Source organism: Lepisosteus platostomus, chromosome 18, assembly GCF_059453375.1.
Source record: "Lepisosteus platostomus isolate fLepPlt1 chromosome 18, fLepPlt1.hap1, whole genome shotgun sequence".
In the NCBI taxonomy this organism is placed as follows: Eukaryota; Metazoa; Chordata; class Actinopteri; order Semionotiformes; family Lepisosteidae; genus Lepisosteus; species Lepisosteus platostomus.
In genome coordinates this window covers 15,652,008-15,674,528 of record NC_142628.1, presented here as the reverse complement: position 1 = coordinate 15,674,528, position 22,521 = coordinate 15,652,008, and the positions used below count along the sequence as shown (strand labels likewise).

At 59.9% G+C, this 22,521-nt stretch overlaps 1 protein-coding gene across 11 annotated transcripts in view; it reads left to right on the top strand.

Annotated features, from left to right (window-relative positions):
* The window catches only part of sergef (secretion regulating guanine nucleotide exchange factor), a 36,909-nt gene extending 14,611 nt beyond the window's left edge, over positions 1–22,298 (top strand). For 3 of the 11 annotated variants that reach the window (XM_088611555.1, XM_088611556.1, XM_088611554.1), the window contains exons 6-8: positions 1,382–1,539; positions 3,229–3,265; positions 15,345–15,800. In XM_088611555.1, coding sequence (XP_088467681.1) covers positions 1,382–1,539; positions 3,229–3,265; positions 15,345–15,738 — 589 coding nt within the window. In that variant the 3' untranslated portion in view covers positions 15,739–15,800. Of the gene's footprint in view, positions 1–1,381; positions 1,540–3,228; positions 3,266–4,161; positions 5,061–13,857; positions 14,003–15,344; positions 15,801–22,176 lie in introns of those variants that run through there. The other 8 variants (XM_088611549.1, XM_088611551.1, XM_088611548.1 and 5 more) reach the window with 8 other exon arrangements.
* Positions 22,299–22,521: the final 223 nt, after the last annotated feature.

Genomic DNA, 22,521 nt, shown 5'->3' with positions numbered 1-22,521 from the left:
TGGCGCCCAGCCCGCGGAGAGCGGAGGAGACCAAGGGGACAGCGCCGCGTCCTCTGCCGCCGCCGCCGCCTTCTCCCCTTCAAGAACACAAGAGGGCGCCAGAGCGGCAGGCCGGAGCTTGGCCGCTCTGGTCTGGCTGTGCTCGCGAACCCGAGCTCCCAGCTTTCCCAGCTTTCCCAGCTTTCTCAGGGAGAGACCGAGAAGGAGGGGCTGCACGCGGCTCCTGTCCTTCCCGGCGTGCAGGGTCGTCACCCCCCACACCCCCCCCCTCCCCTCTCCAGTAACATCTCCACGGAGACGGACACGAGCAGCAGCTTGGTTTTTCATCTCGCTTCTCGGCCTCGGGAGCCGGAGCCCGGTCTCGGCGCTCAGCGACGCTACCCGGTTGCCAGCCTGGCATTTCCGGGGGGAGTTGTTCCGTCGCGGAGGATGAAAGGGTTCTCGGCGGCGTGCCCTTTGCTCGTCTTTGTGCTTCGTGCTGCCGCCTGTCTGCGCCCGCCTGTGTCCTTGGCGTCTGGGAGCGTCTCCCTCCACATCAAAGCCTCCTGGGAAATCCCCCCCCCCCCCCCCCACCATTCCAGGGGCGTTTTTTTTAGAGGGCTTTGAAGGCGGCCCCTCCAGCGGCTCAGCCAGGGGGGTTGACGTCTGCGTGTCCGAATCCTGAAGAGCGCGGTTCTTCGCCGTTCGGCTGCCTGCTCCAGGCCTCGGCCCGCTGCGCCGCCGTCTGGCATCTGACTTCCTGTCGCGGCGTTTCTCCTCTGTCCCCCCTCGCCCCTCTCCTCCCCGTTTCCCTCCAGCCGTGATGTCTGGTATCTGCGTGGTGAAATACCAGACCGGTCCCTTTCTCGTCACTTATGAACGAGGCAGGATGGAACGACAGCAGGACGGAGGGGGGTGGGAGTTTTGAGAAGCGGGCGGCCGGCAGCGTGCTGAGGACAGTGGGGGGGGGGCAGTGTTGAGCCTGTGGAGGAGAGGGGCCTGCTGGGATGGGAGCCGCCTGGGGGGCTGACGTGCAGGGGCACTTGCTGGTTGGGGCGGCCCCGCCTGCATATCGGGGCGCGCTAATCCGAGCTGGCCGGGGGGGGGAGGGGTGCCTGTGCTCCCCGAGCAGTGCTGGCCAGCATGGGGACCCCCGCCCCCGATGGGCTGCCAGCGAGGGGAGGCGCCTCGGCCTGTGGCTCCTCCTGTCCGCTCCGGAGACCCACCTCCTTGAGGGTGATCCGTGTGTCAGGGGCGCGAGGGGCTGGGCTGTGTGGGGTTCTGGGGGTCGCGCCGGGCCCAACGGCTTTATCGTTTGGCTTTATCTCCGAGCCGCGGGGCTTTAGGGTGTAGGCCAGGCTCGTACCCGAGGTCACTGGGGCTTTTCCAACTTTCCCTAAAGGGAGAGAGAGGGGGTCCGTGACCCCGGCGTGCACAGATCTCCCCTGACACGAGGGCAAAGCGTCTCGGCTGCGCTCGTCGCGATGGCGGGGGCGGTTCGGCCGGCGTCTCCGGGCGCCCTGCTGCTGGGAGTCGAGAGCAGGCTCCCCCACGATGACTGTGAGTGTCCGTGCCTGCCGGTTTGCAGGCTGGCAGGGAACGAGGCTCCGCATTCTCCGAGACTCTGAACCGAAAGAAACGGGGCGCCGGCAGTGGGCGCGTTTGTTCTTCCAGATCCCCTCCGTCCTGCTGCTGCGCCGGAGCGCGGCCGTGTGGAGTGTGTGTGTGCGTGCTCGCTCGCGCGCGGGGCAGGGCTGGAGGGGTGTGGCGGAGAGCGCGTGTCTCTTGTCTGCTGGAGAGGAAGGGGGGGGCAGGCCGCCTTGCTGCAGTGGTTCATTACTATGCTGGAGATGTCTCTGCTGCTCCGCTGAAGGTGTGTGTCGGCAGGCGGGCTCTGGAGTCTGTCCGTGCTCGGAGTGTGTGTGTGTGTGCGCGCTCTCTCCTGCATGCGTCTGGCTGAATCTGTAGCCATGCAGGTGTGCGCGTGCATGTGTGTGTTTCTACATGCGTGTGCTAAGGCACCCATCTGCAGTCTGATGAGGATGGTCTGCCCGATGAAGAACACCGTGAAGCTGCGCCTCTCGTGGCGTGAAGGAGTTTGTGTGTGTGTGTGGGGGGGTACTGACCTTTGACCTCTGCCCCCTGCCCCCATCCCGAGATCGCAGTCCCGGAGCTGTTCTGAGTGTCTCAGGGGACCAGATTTCACCCTCCCCAGCTCAGGCCAGCACCAGTAACAGACTTCCAGCGACCCAGTGAATAATAATGCATTAACGACACCCCTGCGGACCCTAACCCGAAAGCAACCTGGGATGGCTGAGGCGGGGGGGGGTGTGTGATGCTCATCTCCGCGCTCTGCTGCTTCTCTCTGGCTGCCTGCGGCCTCCCCCGGCCCCCCCCACCTGCTCCCCCACAGCCCTGGCGGCGGCCTATCCCCCGGAGTCTGAGACACAGCAGGAGCCAGAGAGGCCTCTGGGACAGGGCGCCCAGCAGCACGGCTCCCTGGACCGGCCTCCGGTCCCGCAGGATGACCAGGGATGGCCTCCAAGGAAAACCAGGCTGCTGCTGTTAACACTGGACCAGCAGGTGGTGCTCTTGCCTCTGCAGAGGAACCAGAGTATCCAAACCTGTTCCAGTGCGGGCCTGTGGAAGTGGGTTATTGAAGGTCCCAGGGCTGTTGGCAGGCGCAGGACTGTTAACCTTGGTGTCTTGGCTGGATTTTGGGCTCCACAACACTTCAGGATGAAAAGCATTATGCTAATGAAAACCATGAATGCAGTGCCAGTGCTCGCTCAGTTTTGTGTTTGTGGTTGTATCTAGTTCTGTGCTGCTCTTTCTTGCCTTTCTGTTTGCTCTCAGCTCTCCTCTCTCTTCCTCTCATGATAGAGGAAATTCCATTTTTTTCTTCAAGCTTAATGGTTTAACTCCATGCGTCTGCCTGTGTAGATTTTCTCAAAGTGATGTAGGAGGCATGATGAATCCAGTTCAGTGCTGGCTTCTGTAGTGGGGCTTTGCAGCTCAGAAAGCCTGGAGTGGATCTGTCTGCGGTGTAACATGGAGCCTGCTTGATAGCGCTTTAAAACCTGGACTGGATCAAGCTGCTCTACAGGGGAGCCTCCCTGACCGCGTCATAAATCCCAGAGTAGCCTTACCTTCAGCGCTTGTCTCTTCTCTGCTGGGGGCTGTCGTCGTCCTGGTCAGACTGGTGAGATGTGCAAAATGAACTTTGATTTCTTTGTTTTTCCCTTGCAGATCGCCTGTGGCTCAGAGCACAACCTGGCCATAGTGGGTGAGTCATTTCCTCCATTTGTCCGGGCGAACGCTCGTGAGTTGACCCCCCCCCCCCCCAGCAGTGTGTGGGTTGTGGAAACTTCTGTAGGACAGCTGTGAAGGTTGCAGGTTCAAATCCCGCGGCCGGCAGAGGAATCCTACTCTGTTGGGCCCCTGAGCAAGGCCCTTCACCCCAACTGCTCCAATGGCTGACCCTGCGCTCTGACCCCCAGCTTCTCTCCCTGTCTGTGTGTCTCATGGAGAGCAAGCTGGGGTCTGCGAAAAGACAAATTCCTAATGCAAGCGATTGTATATGGCCAATAAAGTGATCTTGATCTGGAAGGACTGCACTGCAGCCAGTTGGAGAGAAAGGGGCAAAGCACATGTCCAGTCAGGGTAGTGAGACAAGGGTATTGCTTATCCCTGCTGCTGTGGCAGGAGCACAATGAGTTTGCCTCTCCTCACTGGGTCACTAGGAAACTGGGACCTGATGCCCTGGGACCTGCATAGCAATTACACTCTTCTAATTCTTGTAAAGATTTGCAGACACCAGGAGCAGAGAGACTCTGGACAGTGTTGCTCTCTGTGATCCATGGATCACTGATCTCTCTGCACACCTGAAGACGGAGGGAGAGTCTTCATTATCCCCAGGGGGGCAAGTTGTTTTACAGCAGCAGTGCTGGTGTACAGACAGACAGAAGAAACAAAATGACAGGAGTAACAATCTACATATTTACATAGAAGGTCGAGTGTTGAGTAATGGCTACAGGTATGAATGAGAACTTCAGTCTGTTGAGTCTGCAGTTGGGGAGTCGGTATCTGCGTTCTGATGGGAGTAACTGGAGATTTCGAATCAAGGGGTGTGAAGGATCGTCACAGATGGATTTTGCTTTACGCAAAACACGTCTCTGATAGATGGAGGAGAGGAGAGGAAGATCAACACCAGGCACCTCCTGAGATCTCTTCACCAGGCTGCCCGGTGTGTTCCTGCCTCTCAGACTCAGGCTGCCCAACCAGCAGATCAGGGTGAAAGTGAGAACAGATTCCAGGAAGGACTGCAGGAACAAAATCGATGCCGAATCCTTAAAACGCTCGAGCTTCTTTAAAGAAAACAAGACGCTGTTTTAGAGGGTTCTCCATGACTCTGCTTCTCGAGCAAGCGCTGATCTGAAAAATGAGTCCTCTGCCTGCCTTTGATAACTTCAAGGCCAGATGATTGTAATTGGTGAAGTGGGGGAGGCTGGGGCTCATCGGTGTGGTTCTGTGGCTCTCGTGTAATGAACAGGCTGGGAGCAGAAGGTGGATGTGTACCCCGTGCGGTCGGGTGGTGTCACCCTGCACCCCAGCTCCGTGTGAGCCCCTCACAGGGGGCTCAGATCCTTCACCTCAGCCCCTGCTCTTCCCGTCCGGCCTGCCTGCTGTGGGGCGGCAGGCGGTTCGTCCCCAGGCCAGCGAGAGATTGGAGCTTGCCCTGTCCAACGGTCCTGAGAGGGTATGGGGGGCTGATGGGGGTGCTCTGTTCACTGCCCCGGGGACCAGCGATTCGCTTTCCCCGTTTCCCTTTCCCTCTTCTCCCGATTTTCACCCCTCCATTCCTCTGGCACGCCTGCTTCTTCTGAAATTCCATCCAGTTTGTTTATATGTACTGGTCCCCTTCTGGAGCTGCCTGTTGTTTCGGGGTGACAAAGAGCGAGAGATGGGGTGACGCTCCTCTGAGCTTCACAGTGACCGCAGACTGACCGCCCTCACTGTCCACACTGGTGCAGGCCGTGAGCTTCACGGTGACCGCAGACTGACCGCCTCACTGTCCACAGTGCTGCAGGCCGTGAGCTTCACAGTGACCGCAGACTGACTGTCCACACTGTCCACAGTGCTGCAGGCCGTGAGCTTCTCAGTGACCGCAGACTGACTGTCCACACTGTCCACAGTGCTGCAGGCCGTGAGCTTCTCAGTGACCGCAGACTGACTGTCCACACTGTCCACAGTGCTGCAGGCCGTGAGCTTCACAGTGACCGCAGACTGACTGTCCACACTGTCCACAGTGCTGCAGGCCGTGAGCTTCACGGTGACCGCAGACTGACTGTCCACACTGTCCACAGTGCTGCAGGCCGTGAGCTTCACAGTGACCGCAGACTGACTGTCCACACTGTCCACAGTGCTGCAGGCCGTGAGCTTCTCAGTGACCGCAGACTGACTGTCCACACTGTCCACAGTGCTGCAGGCCGTGAGCTTCACGGTGACCGCAGACTGACTGTCCACACTGTCCACAGTGCTGCAGGCCGTGAGCTTCTCAGTGACCGCAGACTGACTGTCCACACTGTCCACAGTGCTGCAGGCCGTGAGCTTCTCAGTGACCGCAGACTGACCGCCCACACTGTCCACAGTGCTGCAGGCCGTGAGCTTCTCAGTGACCGCAGACTGACTGTCCACACTGTCCACAGTGCTGCAGGCCGTGAGCTTCACGGTGACCGCAGACTGACTGTCCACACTGTCCACAGTGCTGCAGGCCGTGAGCTTCACAGTGACCGCAGACTGACTGTCCACACTGTCCACAGTGCTGCAGGCCGTGAGCTTCACGGTGACCGCAGACTGACTGTCCACACTGTCCACAGTGCTGCAGGCCGTGAGCTTCACAGTGACCGCAGACTGACTGTCCACACTGTCCACAGTGCTGCAGGCCGTGAGCTTCACAGTGACCGCAGACTGACTGTCCACACTGTCCACAGTGCTGCAGGCCGTGAGCTTCACAGTGACCGCAGACTGACTGTCCACACTGTCCACAGTGCTGCAGGCCGTGAGCTTCACAGTGACCGCAGACTGACTGTCCACACTGTCCACAGTGCTGCAGGCCGTGAGCTTCACGGTGACCGCAGACTGACTGTCCACACTGTCCACAGTGCTGCAGGCCGTGAGCTTCTCAGTGACCGCAGACTGACTGTCCACACTGTCCACAGTGCTGCAGGCCGTGAGCTTCACGGTGACCGCAGACTGACCGCCCACACTGTCCACAGTGCTGCAGGCCGTGAGCTTCACAGTGACCGCAGACTGACTGTCCACACTGTCCACAGTGCTGCAGGCCGTGAGCTTCACGGTGACCGCAGACTGACTGTCCACACTGTCCACAGTGCTGCAGGCCGTGAGCTTCACGGTGACCGCAGACTGACTGTCCACACTGTCCACAGTGCTGCAGGCCGTGAGCTTCACGGTGACCGCAGACTGACCGCCCACACTGTCCACAGTGCTGCAGGCCGTGAGCTTCACGGTGACCGCAGACTGACTGTCCACACTGTCCACAGTGCTGCAGGCCGTGAGCTTCACGGTGACCGCAGACTGACCGCCCACACTGTCCACAGTGCTGCAGGCCGTGAGCTTCACAGTGACCGCAGACTGACCGCCCACACTGTCCACAGTGCTGCAGGCCGTGAGCTTCACGGTGACCGCAGACTGACTGTCCACACTGTCCACAGTGCTGCAGGCCGTGAGCTTCACAGTGACCGCAGACTGACTGTCCACACTGTCCACAGTGCTGCAGGCCGTGAGCTTCACGGTGACCGCAGACTGACCGTCCACACTGTCCACAGTGCTGCAGGCCGTGAGCTTCACAGTGACCGCAGACTGACCGCCCGGCTCGCCCACACTGCTAAGTGCCTGTGGCTGCTGGGGTGGAGACTTCCTGATGTTTTGGCCGGAGAGTTACTGAGGGGATTCTTTGCTCATTTGGCCCAGGCCAGACCCGGGATAAAGCCATTCCTGTGCTCTCGCTTGTGGCTCAGGATGAGCAGGCAGGGTTTCTAGCAGCACTGCTGGAGTTGCGCCTTTCCGACCTTCCCCAGCTCTTCCTCTTCCTCATCCTCCTCTTTCTCATCACTCCTCTGCCGTCCTCGCTCGCGGCCTCTCTCTCCATCTCTGCCCGCTTCACGGAAAGTGAAAGTTTAATCGCTGCCCATTAAAATTTAACGCAGGACGATTTGACTCCGGCTGTCAGCGAGGGAAGGAGCTGGGGAGACTGGGGAGTGGTGGGCGCGGGCTGTAGGCACAGCTCGGGGGGCCCCCCTGTGTCTCTGGCCCGAGTTGGGGCCATCGGCTTGGTTGCAGAGGTGATTAAACCCCCAGGTCAGGGTGTGGGTCAGGTGTCGCCCTCTAGGGGTGGGCAGTGGAGTGGCAAGGAGTGTGGGGGGGGGGGTTTAGGGGGGACACAGACGGACGGAGCTGAGAGACGCTTGGTCCACCTGAAGGGCTCTGTGGGGGGGCACCCACTGCCACACACATTCCGGGGTTCGGCCTCCCATCTGCCAGTCACCCCCGCTCCGCGTGAGAGAGCCCAGCCCCGTCTGGGATTTAGGAGCGATCTAGAAAAATAAAAGCAGGCGAGCACTCCCCCTGGGACTAGTCTTTCGGTGTTTATTTAGGGTGAGCTCTCCGTGGGCGTTTTTGCGGCTCCAGATCGCGGCTCCTGCCCCCGCCGCCTCGGCGTGCGGTGAGGGTTGTTCTGGGGTGTTTTTTCCAGGATGAGGGAAGAAGTGTTTTTTCCGCCACAGGGAATATCCAGCTGACTCGTGACTCGCTGTAGCAGCTCCCCAGGGGCAATGCGTCCCCCCTGTCCCTGCCCGGTACCCCTCTGCCTTGCCTTGATCGAGCGACTCGTCTCGCCCTCCCCCCTGCATGACGACACCAGCGGCTTCCCTGTTGCACGAGCTGTTACCCTTCAAGCGCTGGGTGGGGGTTCCCCGCTGGATGGGGTGTTTGATGTGATTCTGTGTCAGCTGAACTGCCGTGATTCAGATCCAGAATTTCTTTTTCTCTGGAGCGTCAGTTCAGGGTGCGTGTGTTGACTGATCAGGGGAGACGGGGGCTCGGCCATGCAGCTGGGGTGGGGGCCTTTAGGGAGGTCCAGTGTGCGCCTCCCTGTATCCCGTGTGCAGCCTCCTGTGTCCCGTGTGTCCCATGTGCAGCCCCGTGTGTAGCCACCTGTGTCCCATGTGCGGCCCCCCTATGGCCTGTGTGCTGTCCCATGTGCGGCCCCCCTATGGCCTGTGTGCTGTCCCATGTGCGGCCCCCCTATGGCCTGTGTGCTGTCCCATGTGCGGCCCCCCTGTGGCCCGTGTGCTCCGCGTGTAGCCCCCTGTGGCCCGCGTGTAGCCCCCTGTGGCCCGTGTGTAGCCCCCTGTGGCCCGTGTGCAGCCCCCCTGTGTCCCATGTGCAGCCCCCCTGTGGCCCGTGTGCTCCACGTGTAGCCCTCTGTGTCCCATGTGCAGCCCCCCTGTGGCCCGTGTGCCCCGTGTGTAGCCCCCTGTGTCCCGTGTGCGGCCCCCCTGTGGCCCGTGTGCAGTCATGTTGCTGTGCTCCTGCTGCAGACCAGCTCAGCTGCAGTGCCCCCCCCCAGTGGGGGAGGTGTGTGGGAGGAATAGCGCTTCAGATCTCCCTCCTGCTTGGTAGCGTCCCATTGCTTCTGCCTGACTGCCCCATGTCACCTTCCCTGGGGGGGATCTGCCTGGGGGGGGCGGCTGTGGGCCGGGGAGTCCCTTCCTGTGCCAGCTTCTGCCCGCTGTCACATCTGGAAACAGCTGCCACCGGCCACCTGCATCATCAGGGGCAGGCCTGGCAGAGTCTGCACAGCCCCCCCCAAATCCAAGCATGGCCCTCCTTCAGCGAAAAGGTTGCTCTGGCCGAGCAAGGCTGCGTGCCAAGCTGGTGAGAAATATCAAACGACAGGCGCAGGATTTAAGAAAGCGCGTGGGCCTTACTGTCCGAACGTGTCCAGCCCTGCTCGCTGCCCGGTCTGGCCTGCTGTCTTGGGGTGTGAGTCGGTCCGGATGATGGGCACCCCGAGTAGGAGTGTGAGGCTTAGGGACAGTGGAGGGCTCTGTAATAAACATGGCAGGATCGCTGTGGATGACGCACTGCTGGGCAGCCCTTTCATGTTCAGTGCAAGAGCTGGGTAGGTGATACTGCAGCCTCCTGGGTTCCGTGGCTAAGCTGTACTGAACGTGGAGTCGTTGCTGGGAGGGTTAGGCTTCAGAGATACTCCGTGCCTGTGTCTGAGTAGTTAAGCATGTCATGAGGTGCAAATTGAGGTGTTCGGTCCCGGCAACAATCCCAGCAGCCCCGGTGACGCGAGGTGCCACAACACGAAAGTTGTTCTCACTTCGTCACAGGCGATAATGAAAAAAATATCCTTTCCGCTTTACTTCTTGTGAAGCAGGAGCCCGTTCCATTCGAATCTCCAGATCCTTATGCCTTCCGCTTCCTCTTCTCCGTGGCCGGGCAGGACAGGGCTCGGTTCAGACGGCCTCTGCCTGCTGTTGCCATGGGCTGCCCCGCGCGGTGAAGGGGTTCTCTTTGGCCGCACTTACAGCAGAGGGAGGAGAGAAGCAGAAACAGGATTTCAAGCACCTCCTTTTCTCTCTCTCTCACTCCCTCCCTCCCTCTCTTTTATCCTTCTCTCTCTCCATCTCTCCCGCCCTCCCCCACTCCTTCTCCCTGTCTCCTCCTCTCCTCGTCTCTCTCCCGCGCGTTGGCAGGGGGGCAGCCGAGCAGGATGTGTAGCAGGGACCTGAATGCAGCTATTTATAGTGCGGAAATAGGTCAGGGAGAAGCAACAGTGCTGTCGAGGAGCCCCAGCCAGAACGCGCCTCTCGCGTCCTCCTCATTCTAAGGGCAGAGGGGATCTGGGCCGTATCTCCGAGCGCTGTCTCTGCCTCCCGCGTGTGATGAGGATCACGCGTCCAGCTCCCCTCTCGGAGAGATGAGCGCGTGCAGAGCTTTCTCGCCCGTGTCCCGTGTGTGGACGGTGGCGGCGATGCGCCCGATACTGTGTCACCTCCCTCGTGACTGACCGCCCCCCCCCCATCTTGCTTTGTCCTTGTGAGGCGTTCACACCGTGCAGGGGGGGGGTGGTGTTCAAACTTGGCACCTCAAGAAGAAACAAGAACACCTCCAGTCCAGGCTTGTCCTTAGGTTTTGTACAGACACTGCCGTTCGTTCGGGGCGTCTTTCTCGCTGTGTTTGAGCTGCGTTCCTGTTGCAGGATGGGGCTCGGCTCCTGGTGTCAGTCTCCCAGGCTGTGTCGTGTCAGTGGAGAAACCCGGAGGGGCAGATAGCCTTGGGAGGCAAAACAGACGTTCTCAGTTCGCCGTACACCTCTACCTGGTCGTTACAGGTAGAGGTGTAGGTATAGTCAGGCCTTCGCCCCAGCGGGGACAACGGCCCGTTCGCCCCTGCCAGCGCCTCGGGGGTTAAGCCAGGGTTAAGCCAGGCCGCGGCGCCCGCCCGTGCGCTTTGCTAACACCACGCGGGAAGATGGGAGCCATGGCAACCACACGCAGCTTCCAAATCATCGGCGTCTCCTCCGTTTGACTTCTGCGCCCCCCCTGCCCCCCCTCCGTTCCTGCACGGCGGGCTGCGGCCGTCCGCGAGCAGAGGGCGGGGCGGGGCGGGATCGGCGCTCCGCGCGCGCGTTTACAGGCGGGGACGTCGCTCGACCGGTCGATCGGCGATGCAGCTCACACACACCCCCCCCCCCCCGGGCCAGCGGTCAAGGTGAGGCCTGGCGCCCGGCCCGGCGGGGGAGGGCTTCGACCCGGGTTCGAGAGGGGTTCCGCCGCCGGCTGGCAGGGGACGGCCCTGCTGAGCGAGGTCCCTGGTTCGCTCGGCCCCCTCCGTGCGGGAGTTCAGCCCCCCCGGACGGCTCCCGCCAGACGCCACGGGCCCAGCCCCCCCCCGTCCCTGGCTGTTCTCGCCGGTCTGCGCCCATCAGCTCCAGCGGGGTGGTCTTGGCTCCTGCGCGGCTTCAAATCCGGGTGTGGGGGGCGGGGGGGTCAAGGCGCAGAGTTTGTTCCCAGGTGTCCCAGAAGGGGGCTGGGATTCGGGGGTTCGGGGTTACCCGGACAGTAGCGGCGGTCCCCCAGGCAGGTGGGGGTGAGGGTCTTCCCCGAGCCGGCAGGGTGCTGCAGCGGGAGGGCGGCCTGCCTGCACAGCGCAGGAACGGGTGCCGCAAGCCTGCCGAGAATTTCACAGCCCCGTCTGTTTTCCCATCGCCGGCATCCAGATCCCGCGGTCTGGCGTTCTGTCGGACAGTATGGGCCGGGGGGATGGGGGGGGGGGCTCAGTTCTCTCGCTCCTCCGCCGCGGCACCTGGGAGGCAGGAACACTGGGTCACCCTTGAGAGGGGAGAGCTGTTGCGTTGCCGTGGCAACGGGCAGCACTGTTAGGCAACCGGGTTGCCATGGCACTCGCCTCCTCCCCCCCCGGCAACCCTGGCCAGCCCGGACCTCAGTGCGCAGAGCGGCGTCGGCCCGGCCCGGCCCGGCTGGGGGGGGATCTGGGAGCAGCAGGATGCAGAGCAGGCAGGCAGCGCGCTGTGCACTACGTGCAGTGTCTACTGATGTGGCGGTCTGCTGCCTTGCCACACAAAGGCATGGCCGCATGGCGGAGGATATCGATTAGCAGGGTTCTGTTTCCTCTGAGCTCCCAGCTGCTCGGCCCCTTGTCCCAAAGGATTTTGGGCCTGGGGAGGGGGGGGGGGGGGTCTGGATGTTTTTCTCTGTCACAGTAAACTTGATTGCACGATGTGCAAAGAGGGTATACTATCACAAACCCTGCGATCTCTTCTAGGTTACAGAACAAGAGTCTTGAAAGGGGAGCTTGTCGTTTTTCAGTCTGTGCAAGGGGATCTGCGATATAGGGGTCCCCCCAAGCCCTCACGCCGGCTGTTGTCCATGTCCCTTTTCCCTGTCCGGGCTCCGGAACTGACGAGCTGATCCACACCTGGGTGGCTCGTGCCGGAAACTCTGATCCAGACAAAATCAGACCAAACCGTCTGGGGTACCGGGGTTTGCTCAGACTTGGGGTGGGGGGGCGCAGAATGTGACTGACTCCTTATTTTTTGAGCAGGCGGGGGGGGGGTGGGGGGGTCGTGAGGGGACACTGTCGCGCAGTTTGAAGTGGGGGGGGGGGGGTCCTGGCTTTCTTTTTGTCTCCCCGTCTCCCATGAGCCCCCTTGACCGCACGACTCCAGGTCACCCATTAACGGCGCTGCCCGCTCGCTAATTCCGCCGCTAATTGGCAGGCGGGGCTGGGTAATTGCTCTGGTATGGCTCGGCAGCGAACGCTGGCCTCGGGGGGCTTCTCGGGAACGTGTGCTGCTGCAGCCCCTGATCAGAGAGAATTATTGGTGTGTGTGTGTGTGCGCGCGTGTGTGTGCGTGCGTGCTCGGCTCGGGTTTCTGTGATTGGTGCAGCTCAATGAAAAACATCACCTCCCCCCCTTCCTCTCTCCCTCACACAGGCTCTCTCTCTCATTTCCTGAGGCAGCCCAGCGGCCCCCCGAGACACCTCCGCTCCATTCACTGCGCTGGTGTCTGAGTGAGCGCAGGCTGTGGGCCTGGGGGGGTCGCAGGAAGCCGAGGGCGGTTTTAAGTTCGCATCAGGTTTGCAGCTGCTGGTCACTTTTTACTCTGGAGTGGCAGGGCAGCACTGCCCCTGCTGCCCGCACTGACCCCTGCTGACCCCCCTGACCCCACTGCCCACACTGACCCCACTGCCCACACTGACCCTGCTGCCCACACTGATCACACTGCCCCCATTGCCCACACTGATCCTGCTGCCCACACTGTCCACACTGACCCTGCTGCCCACACTGACCACACTGCCCCTGCTGACCCCACTGCCCACACTGACCACACTGTCCACACTGACCCCACTGCCCACACTGACCCTGCTGACCCCACTGCCCACACTGACCCCACTGCCCACACTGACCCCACTGCCCACACTGACCCTGCTGCCCACACTGATCACACTGCCCCCATTGCCCACACTGATCCTGCTGCCCACACTGTCCACACTGACCCTGCTGCCCACACTGACCACACTGCCCCTGCTGACCCCACTGCCCACACTGACCACACTGTCCACACTGACCCTGCTGACCCCACTGCCCACACTGACCACACTGTCCACACTGACCCCACTGCCCACACTGACCCTGCTGACCCCACTGCCCACACTGATCCTGCTGCCCACACTGACCCTGCTGACCCCACTGCCCACACTGCCCCTGCTGACCCCACTGCCCACACTGCCCACACCCGGCCGCCCAGCCCCAGGGGCTGCTGTCACGACTGCAGAGGGTTGACTTCAATCAGCGAGTGGCGTCAGCAGCGCAGCAGCGATATGCGTCTGTCCGGTTTGTCGCTGTGTCGCGTGCCGGAGACCCGTGGCAGTTTTAAAGCAGCTTGACAGACTGCCTTTGTAGAAGGCTGTGACTCGACTGACCTGAGTTTGGATTAGGCTCTCCGCTGTCCACTTTCTGTGTCCAACATGTCTTGTGCGTGCATACGTTATGGGAATGAGTGGCCCTCACTAGTGAGGACTTCACAAAGCTTTGAAAGAAGGACAGTCAGAAGAAACTTTGAATCTTTTAATAATTGAATGACATGTGCTTATAATGCCACAGTCAGCAGCTGTGCTAGGGATAGGGGCTTATATGTAGCTCTTCTATGAAATTCCTTTCAAGGTTATGGTGTGTGTTTCTTAAGAGTGAGCATGTGTTTACGAAGACAACCCATCGATTTAGGTGCCCGGTTATTGTTCTTCTCCTGTGCTTTTTCAGATGGCTCAGCCTTCTCTTCCGGTTGGGGGTCCGTTTACTCATGTCCAGTCTTTTCCAAGCCTCTTCTCTGCCCTTCTTATCCGGGGAATGGGTGGCCAACCCCCCCAGAGACATTGCCTTAGCTTGCCTGTACCCCCACCTCAAGGTGATTTAAAGAAAACGGAGGAACGACAAGGAGTAGAGAAGGATGCTGGGTCTGGTCTGTGTTTCGAGCTCAGAGAGGGCCGTGAGGTCACTGGGACAGAATGAATAAACAGATACAGGGCGGGGCAGACAGACAGAGAGATCTGTGGTCACGGATATAAGGATAGATAAAAAGATACATATGTAGACATGAATGAATAAATACAAAAATGAGTGGGTAGATCGAGAAATGTGGCTATATGGATAAAGAGGTACATGTGTACACATGAATGAATATTTAGATGTACAGATACAGTGTATAGAGAGGAATGAGTGTTCAGCTGGGCTGATTACAATATAGATATATATATATGAATAAAGAGGTACATGTATAGACAGGAATGAGTGTTCAGCTGGACTGATTACAATATAGATATATATGAATAAAGAGGTACATGTATAGACAGGAATGAGTGTTCAGCTGGGCTGATTACAATATAGATATATATGAATAAAGAGGTACATGTATAGACAGGAATGAGTGTTCAGCTGGACAGATTACAGTATAGATATATATGAATAAAGAGGTACATGTATAGGCAGGAATGAGTGTTCAGCTGGGCTGATTACAATATAGATATATATGAATAAAGAGGTACATGTATAGACAGGAATGAGTGTTCAGCTGGGCTGATTACAATATAGATATATATATGAATAAAGAGGTACATGTATAGGCAGGAATGAGTGTTCAGCTGGACAGATTACAGTATAGATATATATGAATAAAGAGGTACATGTATAGGCAGGAATGAGTGTTCAGCTGGGCTGATTACAATATAGATATATATGAATAAAGAGGTACATGTATAGACAGGAATGAGTGTTCAGCTGGGCTGATTACAATATAGATATATATGAATAAAGAGGTACATGTATAGGCAGGAATGAGTGTTCAGCTGGGCTGATTACAATATAGATATATATATGAATAAAGAGGTACATGTATAGGCAGGAATGAGTGTTCAGCTGGGCTGATTACTATATATATATATGAATAAAGAGGTACATGTATAGGCAGGAATGAGTGTTCAGCTGGGCTGATTACTATATATATATATGAATAAAGAGGTACATGTATAGACAGGAATGAGTGTTCAGCTGGACTGATTACAGTATAGATACATATGAATAAAGAGGTACATGTATAGACAGGAATGTGTGTTCAGCTGGACAGAAACAGTATATAGAATGAGCGGATGACGAGCTGGATCAGTGGGTAGAGAAGGTGAAGCCCGATGGGCAGACGGGCACAGGTCACGAGTTGTGTGTGTTGGTGGTGACCCTGCTGTGTTTTTGTCCAGGGGGCCGCCTGCTGTCCTGGGGCTGGAACGAGCACGGGATGTGTGGCAACGGCACAGAGGTCAACGTCAGCCAGCCCCAGCCAATCCCTGCCCTCCGGGGCGCAGGGCCCCTTCTGATTGGCTGTGGAGCGGGACATTCCATGGCCCTCTGCGAGAGGAGGGGAGCTCCAGCTGGGAGACCCTGAGCGGCCTTGAGGAGAGCCCTAGTGGGCTGTACCACGGAGTGCAGGACACCCCCCCACCACCCCGCCCCCCGTCTCTCCTGGCCAGCGCCCAGCATCCTGGCTGTGCTCAAGGGACCGATATCTCGGAGAGCTGGGATGAACTCTGGGATTTCATCAGCCTTCCACTTCTGTTTGTGCCTGCTGCAAATGTAGGCAACCGGAGCCCCTAATCTCCCCCCGATGATACACGATTGCTGGAGATGTGAGGTTAAATAAATCCCTTGGAAACAAAGACCTGTCCCAAGTCCATGTTTCGCGTCTGAAACGCAGACATAAAGGAACATTGGGGTGCAGACAAGAGGGGGGTCACTCATGCGCCGCCGGTCATCCCAGGATCAGGAGTCCCACGGAGTTCCATCCACAAGTCCCTGAAGCTGCGTCCCGACTCCCTCTGCCCTCTGTGGGACAAGGCCCCGATGGAGACCTGCGGGCTTTGGACTCGTTCATGACTTGAAAGCCGTGGAGGGGAGCCCCTGGCCTCCTGATTAGGGGGTACACCCTGGCCCCGTGCCCTTTCGTGAGGTCAAGACGACCCCATGGCCCGTGTGGCTGTGTGTTGTCCGGGGTGCCTTTGTTGGCGGTGTTGGCTCATTGTCCCGAGCGTTTATGTAGTTTCCGCCATGTTTTTAGAGAACATTTGCTCCTGCTGGGGGGCTCAGCAGCGAGTGGGGGGGGGGGTACAGATTCTGCCCTATAGACCGTGGGGTGGTTTTCCGAAGGGGCGCTCCGGTATTCTCCCGCCTCCCAGAGAGGAGCATGCTGGGAAGGTGCCCCCCCCCCCCCCCATCCTGCCTAACAACCGGCCTCTCTCCTCGCCCTCCGAGTCAGCAGTGGGTCTCCCAACAGGAGGCACAGCTCCGGTCCCGGACGACCAGGACATTCCTGGTTCTCCTCCCCCCCGAGTCCTTCACTTCCCAGGCGAGCTCGTCACTTGCCAAGCTGGCCGAGCCGAAGCCTCCTTGTTCCGAGGAAGCAGGAGGCTGCAGGGCAGGGGCGCTGGTGAGCTCCGCTCTGTAGAGCGAGTCGCTGGGCCCGGGCTGGAGGAACGGGAGGGCCCGTCTCAGTCCGGCCTCGACTCGGGGAGCCCGTGAGCTCTTCACAGGCAGCCGAGCTGACGAGCTTAGCGGCCAGTCCTGCCCATCGCCGGACTCCGCTTGTGTCAACAGCGTCTTGTTTTCTTTAAAGAAGCTCGAGCGTTTTAAGGTCGACGATTCGGCGTCGATTTTGTCCCGGCTGTCCTTCCTGGAATCTGTTCTCACTTTCACCCTGATCTGCTGGTTCGGCAGCCTGAGTCTGAGAGGCAGGAACACACCGGGCAGCCTGGTGAAGAGATCTCAGGAGGTGCCTGGTGTTGATCTTCCTCTCCTCTCCTCCATCTATCAGAGACGTGTTTTGCGTAAAGCAAAATCCATCTGTGACGATCCTTCACACCCCTTGATTCGAAATCTCCAGTTACTCCCATCAGAACGCAGATACCGACTCCCCAACTGCAGACTCAACAGACTGAAGTTCTCATTCATGCCTGTAGCCATTACTCAACACTCAACACTCGACCTTCTATGTAAATATGTAGATTGTTGCTCCTGTCATTTTGTTTCTTGTGTCTGTCTGTAAAAACAACTTGCTGCTGTAAAACAACTTGCCCTCCCCACGTACCCCCCCAGGGATAGTGACCCTCTCTGTGTGAGGGGGTCCTCAGTGACATCATTGCTGATCAGCAGGACCAGGGTGCGTGACCAGAGCCACGCGGGGCTGTCTCAAGGTGATTCATGGCTCCAGCATGGCCAGTGCGATGTCCTGTTGTGCCTCTTGCGTTGTGGCATTCAAATATCTCCCTCCTCAGCCTCGCAGAGGGGCCTTTTTCTTGCCCCGCGCCCCAGGCGGGCTCGCAGCCTGTGAGTGACAGGCGCAGAAATGGCCCGTGACGGGGCGCACTGGCTCCCCCTCCGGGGCAGCAGCTGTCCGGTCGGATCACCCGCGCTGCCAGTCAGGCTCCACACGCGCGCACGCACACACGCACACGCGCGGCTCCCGGCGCGAACCCGGCCCTCGTCTCAAGGGCGCCCCCTGGCTGGGGGCTGGGTGTGGGTCGGACAGGTAGTGGCCGCTGTGGGTGTCCGGCCTGCCTTCAGGAAGAGGCACAGGGCAGAGGGACAGCTTCCCCAGAGTGAGAGAGTGCAGGGGGAGTGAGAGAGTGCAGAGGGAGTGAGAGAGGACAGAGGGAGTGAGAGAGTGCAGGGGGAGTGAGAGAGTGCAGTGAGAGAGTGCAGGGGGAGTGAGGGAGTGCAGGGGGAGTGAGAGTGCAGGGGGAGTGAGAGAGTGCAGGGGGAGTGAGAGAGTGCAGTGAGAGTGTAGGGGGAGTGAGGGAGTGCAGGGGGAGTGAGAGAGTGCAGGGGGAGTGAGGGAGTGCAGGGGGAGTGAGAGAGTGCAGTGAGAGTGCAGGGGGAGTGAGAGAGTGCAGAGGGAGTGAGAGAGGACAGAGGGAGTGAGAGAGTGCAGGGGGAGTGAGAGAGTGCAGTGAGAGAGTGCAGGGGGAGTGAGGGAGTGCAGGGGGAGTGAGAGAGTGCAGGGGGAGTGAGGGAGTGCAGGGGGAGTGAGAGAGTGCAGTGAGAGTGCAGGGGGAGTGAGAGAGTGCAGAGGGAGTGAGAGAGGACAGAGGGAGTGAGAGAGTGCAGTGAGAGAGTGCAGGGGGAGTGAGAGTGCAGGGGGAGTGAGAGAGTGCAGGGGGAGTGAGAGAGTGCAGTGAGAGTGTAGGGGGAGTGAGAGAGTGCAGGGGGAGTGAGAGAGTGCAGGGGGAGTGAGAGAGTGCAGGGGGAGTGAGGGAGTGCAGGGAGAGTGCAGGGGGAGTGAGGGAGTGCAGGGGGAGTGAGAGAGTGCAGGGGGAGTGAGAGAGTGCAGGGGGAGTGAGAGAGTGCAGGGGGAGTGAGGGAGTGCAGGGAGAGTGCAGGGGGAGTGAGGGAGTGCAGGGGGAGTGAGAGAGTGCAGGGGGAGTGAGGGAGTGCAGGGGGAGTGAGAGAGTGCAGTGAGAGTGAGAGAGTGCAGGGGGAGTGAGGGAGTGCAGGGGGGGTGAGAGTGCAGGGGGAGTGAGAGTGCAGAGGGAGTGAGAGAGAGAGGACAGTGAGAGTGCAGAGGGAGTGAGAGAGGACAGAGGGAGTGAGGGAGTGCAGTGAGAGTGCAGGGGGGGAGTGAGAGAGTGTAGGGGGAGTGAGGGAGTGCAGGGGGAGTGAGAGAGTGCAGGGGGAGTGAGAGAGTGCAGGGGGAGTGAGGGAGTGCAGGGGGAGTGAGAGAGTGCAGTGAGAGTGAGAGAGTGCAGGGGGAGTGAGGGAGTGCAGGGGGAGTGAGAGAGTGCAGGGGGAGTGAGGGAGTGCAGGGGGGGAGTGAGGGAGTGCAGGGGGGGAGTGAGAGAGTGCAGGGGGAGTGAGAGAGTGCAGGGGGAGTGAGGGAGTGCAGGGGGGGAGTGAGAGAGTGCAGGGGGAGTGAGGGAGTGCAGTGAGAGTGCAGGGGGAGTGAGGGAGTGCAGGGGGAGTGAGGGAGTGCAGGGGGAGTGAGAGAGTGCAGGGGGAGTGAGGGAGTGCAGGGGGAGTGAGAGAGTGCAGGGGGAGTGAGAGAGTGCAGTGAGAGTGCAGGGGGAGTGAGGGAGTGCAGGGGGAGTGAGAGAGTGCAGGGGGAGTGAGGGAGTGCAGTGAGAGTGCAGGGGGAGTGAGAGAGTGCAGGGGGAGTGAGAGAGTGCAGGGGGAGTGAGGGAGTGCAGTGAGAGTGCAGGGGGAGTGAGAGAGTGCAGAGGGAGTGAGAGAGGACAGAGGGAGTGAGAGAGTGCAGGGGGAGTGAGAGAGTGCAGTGAGAGAGTGCAGGGGGAGTGAGGGAGTGCAGGGGGAGTGAGGGAGTGCAGGGGGAGTGAGAGAGTGCAGTGAGAGTGCAGGGGGAGTGAGAGAGTGCAGGGGGAGTGAGAGAGTGCAGGGGGAGTGAGGGAGTGCAGTGAGAGTGCAGGGGGAGTGAGAGAGTGCAGGGGGAGTGAGAGAGTGCAGTGAGAGTGTAGGGGGAGTGAGAGAGTGCAGGGGGAGTGAGGGAGTGCAGTGAGAGTGCAGGGGGAGTGAGGGAGTGCAGGGGGAGTGAGAGTGCAGGGGGAGTGAGAGAGTGCAGGGGGAGTGAGAGTGCAGGGGGAGTGAGAGAGTGCAGGGGGAGTGAGAGAGTGCAGTGAGAGTGCAGGGGGAGTGAGGGAGTGCAGGGGGAGTGAGAGTGCAGGGGGAGTGAGGGAGTGCAGGGGGAGTGAGAGAGTGCAGGGGGAGTGAGGGAGTGCAGGGGGAGTGAGGGAGTGCAGGGGGAGTGAGAGTGCAGTGAGAGTGCAGGGGGAGTGAGGGAGTGCAGGGGGAGTGAGAGAGTGCAGGGGGAGTGAGGGAGTGCAGGGGGAGTGAGGGAGTGCAGGGGGAGTGAGAGTGCAGTGAGAGTGCAGGGGGAGTGAGGGAGTGCAGGGGGAGTGAGAGAGTGCAGGGGGAGTGAGAGAGTGCAGGGGGAGTGAGAGAGTGCAGGGGGAGTGAGGGAGTGCAGTGAGAGTGCAGGGGGAGTGAGAGAGTGCAGGGGGAGTGAGAGAGTGCAGGGGGAGTGAGGGAGTGCAGTGAGAGTGCAGGGGGAGTGAGAGAGTGCAGGGGGAGTGAGAGAGTGCAGGGGGAGTGAGGGAGTGCAGGGGGAGTGAGAGAGTGCAGTGAGAGTGCAGGGGGAGTGAGGGAGTGCAGGGGGAGTGAGAGAGTGCAGGGGGAGTGAGGGAGTGCAGGGGGAGTGAGAGAGTGCAGGGGGAGTGAGGGAGTGCAGGGGGAGTGAGAGAGGACAGTGAGAGTGCAGGGGGAGTGAGAGAGTGCAGGGGGAGTGAGAGAGTGCAGGGGGAGTGAGAGAGTGCAGTGAGAGAGTGCAGGGGGAGTGAGGGAGTGCAGTGAGAGTGTAGGGGGAGTGAGGGAGTGTAGGGGGAGTGAGAGAGTGCAGGGGGAGTGAGAGTGCAGGGGGAGTGAGAGTGCAGGGGGAGTGAGAGTGCAGGGGGAGTGAGGGAGTGTAGGGGGAGTGAGGGAGTGCAGGGGGAGTGAGAGAGTGCAGTGAGAGTGCAGGGGGAGTGAGGGAGTGCAGGGGGAGTGAGGGAGTGCAGGGGGAGTGAGAGAGTGCAGTGAGAGTGCAGGGGGGGAGTGAGGGAGTGCAGGGGGAGTGAGAGTGCAGGGGGAGTGAGAGTGTAGGGGGAGTGAGGGAGTGCAGGGGGAGTGAGAGAGTGCAGTGAGAGTGCAGGGGGAGTGAGGGAGTGCAGGGGGAGTGAGAGAGTGCAGGGGGAGTGAGAGAGTGCAGGGGGAGTGAGGGAGTGCAGGGGGAGTGAGGGAGTGCAGTGAGAGAGTGCAGGGGGAGTGAGAGAGTGCAGGGGGAGTGCAGGGGGAGTGAGAGAGTGCAGGGGGAGTGAGAGTGCAGGGGGAGTGAGGGAGTGCAGGGGGAGTGAGAGAGTGCAGGGGGAGTGAGGGAGTGTAGGGGGAGTGAGAGAGTGCAGGGGGAGTGCAGGGGGAGTGAGGGAGTGCAGGGGGAGTGAGGGAGTGCAGGGGGAGTGAGAGTGCAGGGGGAGTGAGAGAGTGCAGGGGGAGTGAGAGAGTGCAGGGGGAGTGAGGGAGTGCAGGGGGAGTGAGAGAGTGCAGTGAGAGTGCAGGGGGAGTGAGGGAGTGCAGGGGGAGTGAGGGAGTGCAGGGGGAGTGAGAGAGTGCAGGGGGAGTGAGGGAGTGCAGGGGGAGTGAGGGAGTGCAGGGGGAGTGCAGGGGGAGTGAGGGAGTGCAGGGGGAGTGAGGGAGTGCAGGGGGAGTGAGAGAGTGCAGGGGGAGTGAGGGAGTGCAGGGGGAGTGAGGGAGTGCAGTGAGAGTGCAGGGGGAGTGAGGGAGTGCAGGGGGAGTGAGAGTGCAGGGGGAGTGCAGGGGGAGTGAGGGAGTGCAGGGGGAGTGAGGGAGTGCAGGGGGAGTGAGAGTGCAGTGAGAGTGCAGGGGGAGTGAGGGAGTGCAGGGGGAGTGAGAGAGTGCAGGGGGAGTGAGGGAGTGCAGGGGGAGTGAGAGAGTGCAGGGGGAGTGAGAGAGGACAGTGAGAGTGCAGGGGGAGTGAGGGAGTGCAGGGGGAGTGAGAGAGTGCAGTGAGAGTGCAGGGGGAGTGAGGGAGTGCAGGGGGAGTGAGAGTGCAGGGGGAGTGAGAGAGTGCAGGGGGAGTGAGAGAGACAGAGCTGCAACAGTTTTCAGCCTGTGACTCTGCTCCAAGCCCTGCAGGTGCAGATCCTGTCTGTCTGGCGCAGTCTAACCGTTCTCAGGGCCAGTGTGTGAGGCTGAGACAGCGCGCTCTGTGTGGGGTGTGCGCTGCAGGCTGTCAGTGTGTTTGGCGTGCGTGTGCGCGCTGTAATGTTAGTGCGCATTTCAGTGTCAGATGTGGTTTTCATGGCTGAATGTCCTGCACGGGCCTGCTGGTTTCCATGGAAACGGTGAGGGGAGGGGGGTTATGGGCTGTGAGAGGAGAGGCTGTGCTCACTGATGTCCTCACACCTGCGTGCGCAGGGCCGACACCCCCCCCCACCACCACCCCAAAGACCCCTTCCTTTTCTTTTCTTACCACAGCAGTTCTGGTCTGATTGCTCCACTAATCCAGTTCTGCTGCGTGACGCTACAGCAGCCATCTGCATCCGCACAGGCGATCGAGGAGAAAGTCAGAGCAACACGACCACACAGACTGCAGGAGCTGCTGCTCCGAGGAGGAGGAGCCAGTGTGAATGGTTAGGGATGAGACAGAGGCTGGTGTTCGGGGGGCTTGGGGGATTAGGACTGACACTGGTGGGTTCTGGAGATTTTAAAATTAAAGACAGACGATTTATTTTTTCATTTTGCTTTGAGGGGCTCTACAGGCCTTTTATCCTTCTTGAATGGCAGTACTTAAGTGCAGTCCTGTGCTGAAGTACAGAGCTT